Source organism: Hydra vulgaris, chromosome 12 (assembly GCF_038396675.1).
Source record: "Hydra vulgaris chromosome 12, alternate assembly HydraT2T_AEP".
Classification (NCBI taxonomy): domain Eukaryota; kingdom Metazoa; phylum Cnidaria; class Hydrozoa; order Anthoathecata; family Hydridae; genus Hydra; species Hydra vulgaris.
In genome coordinates, this window is record NC_088931.1 from 72,669,082 (window position 1) to 72,681,582 (window position 12,501).

The 12,501-nt window shown below is 27.7% G+C and overlaps 1 protein-coding gene across 1 annotated transcript in view; it reads left to right on the forward strand.

Annotated features, from left to right (window-relative positions):
• LOC100204420 (acyl-CoA dehydrogenase family member 10) overlaps positions 1 to 12,501 on the forward strand; it is a 60,788-nt gene that overhangs the window by 24,938 nt on the left and 23,349 nt on the right. Inside the window, exons 10-15 of the mRNA XM_065814353.1 lie at positions 2,116 to 2,412; positions 3,315 to 3,487; positions 3,674 to 3,814; positions 3,892 to 3,963; positions 4,203 to 4,268; positions 6,389 to 6,479. Coding sequence (XP_065670425.1) covers positions 2,116 to 2,412; positions 3,315 to 3,487; positions 3,674 to 3,814; positions 3,892 to 3,963; positions 4,203 to 4,268; positions 6,389 to 6,479 — 840 coding nt within the window. The remainder of the gene's footprint in view (positions 1 to 2,115; positions 2,413 to 3,314; positions 3,488 to 3,673; positions 3,815 to 3,891; positions 3,964 to 4,202; positions 4,269 to 6,388; positions 6,480 to 12,501) is intronic.

A 12,501-nucleotide genomic window follows, 5' to 3' on the forward strand; every position in this document is an offset into this window, starting at 1 on the left:
TTGTGCGTAATAAACCATATTTGAGTAAGAAACACATGAAAAGAAGATTGAAGTTTGCTAAGAAGTTCAAAAACATGCCGTTAAGTTTCTGGAAAAAGATCCTGTGGAGCGACGAATCGAAATTCAACTTAAAGTCATCTGATGGAGCCCAAAAAGTTTAGAGAAAAGCCGGAGAAGCCTACAAATTAAGCTGCGTGAGAGGAACTGTCAAGTATGGTGGCGGTAACGTGATGGTATGGGGTTCAATGGCTTGGAAGGAAAACTCCAATTTATTGATACTATAATGGATCAGGTGCAATACAGAAACATATTAAAGCAAAATTTGAAGTCATCTGCTCGAAAACTTCGGCTAGGATCTGATTTTACATTTCAGCAAGATAACGATCCCAAGCATTGTGCCACTAAAACAAAGGAGTGGTTTGCTGAAAATAATGTTGAGGTCTTGGAATGGCCTGCACAATCACCGGACCTTAATCCCATTGAACATTTGTGGGAAATTGTAGACCAAAAAATTGGAGATCGGTCATTTTCCAAAAAAGAAAACCTCAAAGTGGCAATTGAAGAAGCCTGGGAAAAGATTCAATCAGAAGAAACAAAATCTTTAGTCGAATCAATGCCTAGACGTCTAGAAGCTGTAATCCAAGCAATGGGAGGCCCAACAAAGTATTAAAATAATTGTTTTGTTATATAATAATTTATTATGGAACAAATAATGCGTTTGGTCGAATATTTTTTTGACAATAAAAAAACGACCTAAGTTCATTTATTTAAAGACTGAAAACTTTGTGATTCATATTTTACATTGAAATAAAGAAAATCTATTTAAAAACATGTTCTTTTATTTTTATTAATCTTGAGTTTACCAAAAAAGTCTAAATTTACGAAAATACAGCACTTTTTTTTGGAAAAATATTTAAAAAAGTGTTTGGTCGGATAATTTTTTGAGACACTGTATATATATATATATATATATATATATATATATATATATATATATATATATATATATATATATATATATATATATATATATATATATATATATATGTATATATATATATATATATATATATATATATATATATATATATGTATATATATATATATATATATATATATATATATATATATATATATATATATATATAATTACTATAGCATAGTTTAATATAAACTAACTCATCATTTTTCTGAGACCTCAGAAAAATGATGTTTATATTAAACTATGCTATAGTAATTTATATTAAACTATGCTATAGTAATTTTTCTCACATAAAAAGTTTTTCAACCTCCATTATTATAGATTGTTTACAATTATAAAAGACTTTGAAAATTTAAATAAAATTTTATATCGGAAAAAAATTAACGTGTTATCATTATAGTTACATAATGTAAAGTTATTATAAAAACCGTCCTTGGAATGGCGCTGTTGCATTTTACCCTCGTTGCAACTAGCCCTGGTCTCCCCTATTATACATAGGGATGATAAAACAGTGTGTATTATTGACTGTGAAATATGGTAGATGTAGTGTTAAGGTAGGGGCTGTTTTGGTTGAAATGTCAGAGGCGACATTGTAAAAATAGAATGAAATAATTTGGGATAATAAATTGGAATAGTTACAAAAGTAATTTATGTAGATATTTAAAAGAAATTATGCTATACCTTCAGAAAGTTGGGTTAATGGGAAGCCATTCATTTTAAAAGAAAACAACGTGAACCTTATAATATTATCCATAATATTAGTGGACCGCCATCATAAATGATAAAAAAAAATCTCATCAATCTTTTCAAACAAAAATTTAAGCTAAATATAACAATAATATATCAATAAAAAGCAATTTAAAAACTGTTAAAAATATAAAAAATAATATGTTAAAATAATAACACATGATTACAAACAGATACGCAATCAAATAATTAAAAAATATATTTTTAATTTTTTTTCTCTCTTATATATATATATATATAAATTTTTTTCTCATTTTTATTTATTTACTAGTTTACTGTTCTCTAGAGTTATAAGTATATAGTTAATTGGGCATAGAGTTAGGTTTAGAATAAGAAACCTTATTTATTTAAATGTTTTTTTTTAAGTTTGATTTGAAATAATTTAGGTTTACATGGTGTTGACCTAAAGTTACAAGGCATTCCAACTGAACAAGATGTTTTAAAAAAATATTGCACAGCAATGAAAATTTCTGAAATAAAGAAATGGAATGTGTACATGGCATTTTCATTTTTTCGACTTGCTGCCATTATTCAAGGTGTTTATAAACGATCTTTAAATAATCAATCCAGCTCAGACCAAGCTAAATACTTAGAAAAATATACTCAAATGATGGCAACGATTGGATGTCAGTTTGCAGATAAAGAAGATAGTTTAAGTATTTCTAAAAACTTTACCAAAAATGGTAAGATTTTTTTTCAAATATAGCTGATAATGATGGTTTATTTTCTGTAGAGTTGCTGTAGTAGTTGTTGCAATGGTAATACACTGTTGATAAAAAAGTGAACTAGTCACTTTAATAAATAGCTTAACCAAATTTACCAAAAAAGTTAAGACTTGCATAAGAATGTTTTTTATTTTACTAGCTTAGATTTATGAAGAATACAACTGTAGTTTCGACATCTCACATTTTACTGTTTTAGAATTATGAATTTTATATGTATAAATATATATATATATATATATATATATATATATATATATATATATATATATATATATATATATATATATATATATATATATAAATATATATATATATATATATTAATATATATATATATATATGTTATATATATATAATATATATATATTTATTTATATATATATATATATATATATATATATATATATATATATATATATATATATATATATACACACACATATATATATTTAATGGCTCTTAACAACTTTTTAGAACACACTAGGAGTGCTGCTACATTGACTAAGGGTTTTGGTTTGGGCAGGCAATCAATCAATTAAAAAAAACTTTTCAGAGATTAAGCTAAATTTATTATGTGACATAAGATGATATACTGTATTTTAATTTATATATATATATATATATATATATATATATATATATATATATATATATATATATATATGTATATATATATATATATATATATATATGTATATATATATATATATATATATATATATATATATATATATATATATGTATATATGCATTTATGTATGTATGTATGTATGTATGGATGGATTATTTTTTAAATTATACAATGAAAATCATACCAATCATACAACTTGAATGTTTAAATATCAAAATTTATATTTTAGAATCTTCAGTAATTGCATTTAGTGTATCAGGCTTGTCACCACATGCCCAAAAGCTTTATGCTGATGTGGTTGCATTTATGAAGAATAATGTGTATCCAATTGAAAACAAAATTATGTCAGAAAAAGTTGGGGAACTAAAGTGGACAACAAACACTGAAATGGAAGAATTAAAGGTATTAATAATAATCGAATTTTAAAATAATATTATTCTTTTAAAAACTATGGACTTGGCACTTAAATTGTATATGTCTGTTGTCTGAAATATATTTATAATAATAACGATAATAATAATAGTATAAAATTGAAAATATTGTATGAAATAACTTTATGCATTTTATTGCAGAATTAATTTTTTTTAGGACAAAGCAAAATCAGCAGGTTTATGGAATTTATTTATTCCATTGAATACTGATCCTGAATGCAAACTTGGGGCAGGGTTGACAAATTTGGAATACGCATTTATTTGTGAAGAAATGGGAAAGGTGATTTCAGCTCCAGAGGTACTTCAATTTCCTTATTTGCTTTTAGCATTTTTATCTATCTGTTTTTAATTTGCTATTTTTTAATATACTGATAGATTTTTAACTGTTCAGCCCCTGATACTGGTAATATGGAAGTTTTAATTAAGTATGGAAATAAAAAACAACAGGTATAATGAAAACATTTTGAATAAAGTCTAAAGTTTGATAAACACTGTTTAAAAATATTTTTTAATCATTAGGTTTTTAATATTTTTGGTTTCTAATGTTAGTTTCCTAATGTTTTTGGTTTCTAATGTTAGGTTCCTGATGTTAGGTTTTTAAGGTTAGGTTCTTAATGTTCAGCCTAACATTAAGTCCTAAACATTAGGACTTAATGTTAGGTTCTTTATCTTAGGACATTTTTTAGGATGAATGGTTGGTTCCTTTACTGGAAGGAAAAATTCGTTCATGCTTTGGTATGACTGAACCGCAGGTACTTTTTAAATTAGGTTGAAGTGTGAAGTTTATTTAAGTTGTGTTTTTATAATTTCAAGAGTAAAATCAATTCAAATTGAAAACTAAATCTAAAACTTTTTCATTTTTATTTTTATATAAAATTAGCCCTAATGTTAATTTAGTTAAGAATTTAATCCAGTAAAAGTTAATTCTGGCCCACTTTGCATTGGCATGTGTCCAAGAGGGTTGGTCTTTGAATAATCCAGTGTTTGGTCCAGCTTGTTGCTAATTATTAGGTCAAGGGTTGTTTTTGACAGTACAAGACACGATTGGCATTAAGTGGGGAAAGTTACAAGCTGTGTCAAATGTGTTTCTGCAAGGCATGCTTGTTCATCAATCATGTGACCAGCAGTTGCCACACCACCGGCAATGATAGACTCATACCACATGTGGCTAAAATTTAAATTGCCAAAAAGAAGCACAGCTGAACAATTTTCTATCATCAGTGCATTTTTGGCGATGATTTTGGCGTATAAGTTATATTTGATGTATAAGTTGTTTTGATTATGAGGCCTGTAGGTGCAGCCTAGCAAGAACAATTCACCTCCATAATTTATTACTCTCCAAACTTGTTCTATTGAGTTTGAATTCAGTTGGTTTATCCTGACTTCTGACATCTTCAAGTTGTCTTTTGTGTAGATGACAACTCTGTCACCTCTGTTGTTTTTATCAATTCAGTGTAGCTGGTAACCATTGATGATTGTATTCGATATTTTGTTGAACCATATTTCAACAAAAAACATGTGGTGCAGCTGGTTTTCTATTAACGTAACTGCTAGTCTTTTTGTTAGCTAAGTTTTGTGATGTTTTGAGAGTTGTTGGCTTAAAAGCATAAATTATTTGTCAAATAATGCTCTTAAGCGTAAATTATTTGGCAAATAATGCCAAATAATTTATGCAATTCTTTTAATTTACGCAATTCTTTTTTGTAATAGTCTTGACTATTACAAAAAAGGCTGGTCTGGTTTAGGTCTGAATTTTTGCGGTTGTGGGTGATGCTCTGGTTAATCTAGCATCAGTGATATTACTGGCTGTCGTGTTGGTAACATAGACAACGGGCTGTTTTGCAGCTGTAATAATAGCTTGTGGTGAGAGAAAGAAGTACCCTTTTTATAAATTTAGTTGAACACGTCAACACAGTAAATTTTACCAGTCCTATGATAGATGACGTTTTGAAAGAGCCAGTCTAAGAGTCTAAGTGCGTTCAACTCGAATTCAAAGCATAATTGATTCCATTCACAACAAATGTTATGGGTGGAATTTATACTTTGACTAATTACTAATTGGATCGTACTTTGACAAATTTTACTGAAATTTTCAGAAATATTAAACTTAATATTTTATGTATAAGTTTTTAAAATTTATTTATTTATAAGAGAAAAAGTTCAAAATTGTTAATAAAAATAGTCAATTAACTTGGTCTAAAAAAAATTCAGTGATTAAAAGTTAAGAAATTCACCCATGAACAATTTCTCAAAGTAATGTTATGTAAAAGATTGTTTTAATAAATAAATAATGAAGAAAAGTTGTTTTCAAATATTAAATGTAAGTTTCATTTGTAATTTTTGTTTCATTTGTACTGTTCAAACCATTTTTAAATTGGTTTGAAATTAAATTTAATCGCAATGCAGTAATTTAAAATATTGATGTTATTCAACAAATATCAAAATTGAGTTAAGTTACATTTATTTGTGTTATGCTTTTTTTTTATGCTGCCTAATTTTGTGACAATGTATTTATGCTTTTAACTTTTAATTTACTACAAATAGACACAATTTTTACTGAAGTGTGTATATATTTATGATATTTCCAGTATGATATAAAGTATGAAGTGTGTATATATTTATGATATTTCCAGTATGATATAAAGTATGAAGTGTGTATATATTTATGATATTTTCAGTATAAATGATATATAACTATAATAGTAATAACAATCAGTAAAAACAGCTAGAAAATACTTATAATTTATTTGTATGTTTTTAATTTTAAATTGTATTAAGATACAAATCCTTAAAATCCAGATAGGATCCAGATCCAAAATATCTAAAATCCAGACCAGCTATGTCTTATTTATCTCTTTAAACATTGTTTTAGGTTGCTTCATCTGATGCAACAAATATTGAATCTTCTATTGTACGTGAAGGGGACAATTATATTATTAATGGAAAAAAATGGTGGATTTCAGGTTTTAATTTTTTATGAAATGATTTGATTTTATAAACTAATAATTATTTTCTGTTATACATTTGATTTTAACTATTTAATTTTTATAAATAAAAAGAAAAATAATACAACCAATTGTTGAATATTGCTTTTTACTTAATTGATTAGTGCTTAAAAAAAGTTTCTGCTTAAAGGGATTTTTAATCAAAAATTTGAAGTTTTAAATTATTCTATTAACTCTTAAATTCTTATTGTTGAACATGATTTTAAAACAGCAAATTAAAAATGACACTATTACATTTTATGTTTTGAATTCATTGCAAAGCTGTATTCATTAAAATACAACTTTGCAATAAAATTATCAAAAATATTTTATAATATAAAGATGGTAGAGTAACTAGAATGAAAATAAAGCATGTGTGATTTTTTTTCTTTAATTGATATTTTAATTAATTTTTTTTAATTATGTAAACAAAGTATTTTAAGGAAATTATAACAATTCAGCTTGAGAAATTAATTGTTATTTACAGTTATTGCTATTAGTAGATGGGTATTTGTTTACTTATTATTTTGATGATTTTAACTTAATTGTAACTTAAAAGTAAAAAGCCTGTAAAAGGCTTGATTTATGCAGCAGTTTAATAATCCATAACTTAAAGATAATTTGATAGAAAGTTTATTGATAAAATAATCTACTATCTTAATAATGATTTGATAAAAAGGTCATTGATAATATAATCTACAATCCATACCTTAATGATAATTTGACAAAAAGTCTATTGATAATACTACAAAAAGTAAGGTGAAATTATCATTTAAAACTCCTGGGCATTATGAAGGTAGGTAAGTTTTTTTCCTAGGTTGGTAGGACTGTCTGGCGTCTGTTTGCCAAAAGGTTTTATTATCTCCGAGTTACACATATTTTTGTAAACAAGCAAAAGTAAATTTTTCGATTTCTTCAATGGGTGATTTTGTTGAGCAAAGAAGTTGCATCAAATTTTCTTTGCGGAACCAATACTCTTGTGCAGACACGTTGAAAATATTGCGGTAGGCCTTTGGTGATCAAACTATGGCTCAAAAAAACGTTTATAAGTGGTACAATAAGTTCAAAGAGGGCCGAGAATGCAAGACAAGCCGCGCTCTAGACAACCATCAACATCTACCAACGAGGGACACGTCCAAAAAATCAAAGATTTGGTACTTGAAAACTGTCAATTGACAATTAGGGATCTCGCTGATAGTGTTGAAATATGATTTGGCCCAAACCATTTTAAAGAATGTTTTGTGTCTCAAAGGTGTCAAGTCTCGATTGGTGCTCAATTTTTTGGATAAAAAAAAGTCGCATTGATGTGTATGAAACTTTGTTGTGTGACTATCAGGGCTGCTTGAAATGCATTATTACTGGAGACAAGACTTGGATTTATGCATACGACCCTGAAACCATCGACCAATCTAGTGAATATCGTGCAAAAGTTGAAGCAAGACCAAAAAGACCATGGCGAAGTGGATTGAAAATCAAGGTCATTTTGACAGTGTTCTTTGATTATTGTGGTGTGATGCACTATAAATTCCTTCTGCCGGGCTAAACTGTCAACAAAGAATATTATTTGAGCGTTATGCTTCAGTTCGTCTGAAACGACCAGAATTATGGCAAACAACTCTTGGTTTCTTCATCACCAAAATGCTTCATGTTATACTGCATCGGTTTTTTGCGACTTTTTTGCCAAAAACTTGACTAACATTGTTCTGCCACCACCATATTTGCCTGATTTGGCCCCATCTGACTTCTGGCTATTCAGCATACTTAAAAGGCCAATGCAAGGATGCCATTTAGGCCCGATTGAGGAGATAAAGACTTTTCCGACTGTTTCGAGGACTGGAAAAAGCGTTGGAAAAAGTGCGTTTTATCAGATGGGGATTACTTTGAAGGGGATGAAATTGATTCGGAAGAATAAATAAAGAATTTACATTTTATAAACAATTTCACTTTTTTGACTACAATAGTATAATCTACAATCCATACCTTAAAGGAATCCCAAACCTCCAAGACAAGTTGTGTTCATATTAAAGAAAATGATTTAAAAAAATGTTTGGGCTAAATTTTTTTGATTAAAACAAAAGAATAAATGCATATCAAGAAAAACTAACTTTTTAATTTTAGTCGAAGCTCACCTTTATCGTTTTGTTATAGGCCAAAAAGTCAGCATAATATACACCACAATCTACAGACTTGATAATTTATTCAAGCTATATTATTTCAAGTTTCAGTACATTGATTTTGTTTGCTTGTGTTAAAGATCCATTATGTAAACAAACAAAAAAGACAATGACACCATGTACTAAAACTCTTAGAAATAAAACGCGCTTGAATAAATTATCAAATCTGTAGATTGCGGCTTATATTATGCTGACTTTTTGGCATACAACAAAACAAAAAAGGCAAGCTTTGACTAAAATAAAAAAGTTAGTTTTTCTTCTCAAGAAAACATAAGCAACAAAGTACAAATATACAAGAGTAAAATATTACTGGTAACTTTATTCTTTTTATTAGAATATGTCAATAAACATTTAAACAAATGATTAATGTGATTGTGTTTTTATTATTAATTGTGTCAACAAAATTTTTTTAATTTTGATGTCTTCAGTTGGCACCAGGAGGGTTTTTTTTTGTTGAGGATAATGATGATAAAAATGTTATGGAGCAAATATTCTGTGACCATTGGTAACAGCAATGATTATTAATATTACATTGAAGCATGTAAATTGAAAATATAGTTTTAATTTTATTAATTATGTCAACAATTTAATTTTCATTAATTACTTAATTACTTTAATCATTATTTACTACTTCTTATTTATTATTACTATTTTATTATCATTTACCATAAGTTCTTTTTTACTAAATATATTCAGACAAAGTGTAAAAAAAACTTAATTCCTGGCGCACAAAGAAGATTTATGGAGAAAAGTATTCCTACTGTGTATCATAATTTCAGTGAAAATGTTGATTACAATCAAAAGTATAGAAATATTATGAAGTGTGTTTAATAAACAAAACATACAGACAAATTTAACATTTTCCAACTTAAGTTAACTTATTCAAACTTAATCACATTCCGAAAGGATGCGAAAAATACTTTAATGTTGCAGCATGCAAGTGCCTGGATTTTCCTAAATGCATCTGTAAAAAGGGTAAAAAGTACAAGAGAGAGCATGATTTTTTCAGCAATCAGAGATTTATGCAGATTATGTATATGAAAGGTCTTTATATTAGAAATATTTCAAAGCTATGGTGCAAAGAAGCAAGAAAAAACAGAATAAAAAATCACATGCCTGCAATAACAGGTTATGAATAAGTTTTGTACTTGAATTAATGTTAAGTTATCTCTGCAAAGATACATAAGAGTCTTATTTTAAAAATTTGTAATAGTCTCATTTTAAAGCTGTGCTTAAATTGTATTTGAAAGAATCAAAAGAAAAAAAAAATTATTTAATTCTTTTAAACAATGGCAAAAAATTAAAACATTAAGAACAATTTGTACAAGTTTTGGGAAATCCAGATAAACAAAAAAAAAGGAAATCGCTTACCATTTTAAGCTTTTAGGTATGCAAAATCATCTGTTTATAATTGGATTATATTTATTAAAACTCAAATCATTGAAAAGAAAAATATCTTGTGGTAAACTTATTATAATTGCTTCGAAAGCCAACATTTGATATATTAAAAAAAAGTCATTCATCACAGCCTGACAATTTGACCCGTACCCAGACCCGACTTTTATAAACAGGTCTGGGTTTAGGTTGAGTTTCAACAGACCTGACCCGGACCCAGATCCAATTTTAAAAGAAGGGTCTTGGTATGGTCTGGGTCCAGACCTGACCCTTTCAGTTATTTCAAAAAAAAAAAGAGCATTTTTTGTTTAAAAGTGCTCTAAGAAGTCCTAATAGTCTTGTCACAGAATTTAAGAGTTGGTATTGGTCTAATTAATGCAAGTATCATCATGGCCATCAAAAACTGTATGGTAATTAAGTAGTTTTTCTCAGTCATCATATTGAGTGGAGCGTTGTAAATAATGAAAATATTGAAAAACTAAAGCATTTAGCTATTATAAATTCCATCGTATAATGTAAGGAGGGGTGATATCTATATGCGTAAGGGTCTTTGAAGGCCTTCAGAGCTTACATTAATACCCACGCAACGACACACTTAAAACAGAAGACCTTGGAAGCTTTTTAAAAGAGCAAGGCTAAAGTATGTCTACTGACACCATGGAAATATAAAGAAAATCTTTATGCGTTAGAGTGTCTGAAGGCTTTCGTGACTCACTTTTTTTTATTTTTAATATTATCTACATTAGTTTGAGAAGACCCTGCTTAGTATGCTTTATGAAAAGATACCTCATGCGAGATGCTTTTCCAGTGTTGCTCATACTCAAAAATTCAAAAAGTTCTTTCAGGACTTTTATTTGCAACTTGAAAGCCCCACATTAATATACTTCTTAGGTTGTGGGTCTCAAACTGAAGGCCTTAGAATGGTAAGACCCTACATTATGCAAACACTTTCGATGTAGGCCTTCTGATATGACATTCACACCCGAATATGAAGGGTTCTGGTTAATAATTGAGACTCACAGGCCAACAATTAAAAGGCCTTATTTATTACCAATGTATGTACTTTTTTTATTACTTATGTATGTACCAAACCCCTCCTATAATTTAACTATTATAATAGCTAAAAACCAGGACCACGTTTAACTCTCTTTTTTTTTTTATACAAAATCAAAAGGTGTACTTGATTTTGTTTAACGATTTTGTTTTTCTTTTAACGTGGTTGGGTCCTTATTTTTTTAATGAAGTTATAATTTCAGATAACGGTGAATTAAAACTTTAGAAAATAATAACAGAAAACTTTTTTCAGAAATGATTTTACAATAATGATAGATAGCAATAATTTTATTAATAACAGTTTTAGATTTTATTATTAATAACAGTGTTAGACTTCACTAGTAATAACAGTGTTAGACTTCACTAAAAAATAACAGTGTTAGACTTCATCATTAATAACAGTGTTGGACTTCATTATTAATAATTGTTAGACTTCATTATTAATAACAGTGTTAAACTTCATGTAAATTCCAAACAAAATCTTGCACAAGTCTTCATATTGACAAAGGTCACTAGTATTTTTCTTTTTTTCCTAAGAAATTAGAGCAGCTTCATTTTCGTTTTCATTAATGGAGATTGCAGTACCGATTTTTTATTATAATTGAAAAATTAAAATTAGTAAATAAATTAAAGTAAATTAAAATTAAAGGCTATAAACTAAAACACCTTGAAGTTCAGATTTTACCCAATTTTGTGAGCATACAATGGCTTCCAATGTGCTTGGAATAATAGAACTACAATATTTATCAAGAACTCTATCACCTGCGCTAAAGGTGACTCAGAAGAAATAATCCTTTTTGAATATCAAAAAGAAGCAGAAGACTGATTTCAAATACTTTCCTTTAGCACTGGAGTGTTTACCTTGTTGAAATATTTAGGAGCGTATTCATTATGCAACTTTTTTTAATAGTCCGTTAATATTTTCTAACTTCAGTTCAGTTGCAACACCATAAATTTCCCTAAAGTAGTACTCAACGCTGATCATTTTATAATGCGTGTCCAACGCAGATGCAATGGCTAATATATCAGAACTAATTTTACAATATTTTGAAAATTTTGCTGTCGTTTTCCTCCCCATTTCACAGATAAACTGAAAATGATTGCTACCCATATCAGTTATTTGTAAATAAATTTCACAAATATGATTAAAATAGTAGTTTGCTGTTGGATTTATTATTGTAGAGATAAGGTTTGAAATAGTCACAACAACCATTAACATTTGTCCAATCTTCATTTAGCGAATGTGTGTAACTTAAATCAATTTCTTTTAGACGAATAAAGGCATTTTTGAATTCAGTATCAATGCAGTATCCAACATTATATAGCACCTCATAAATAAAATTTTGGACAAAATTTAAAAGTTGATATTTTAAAAAGCT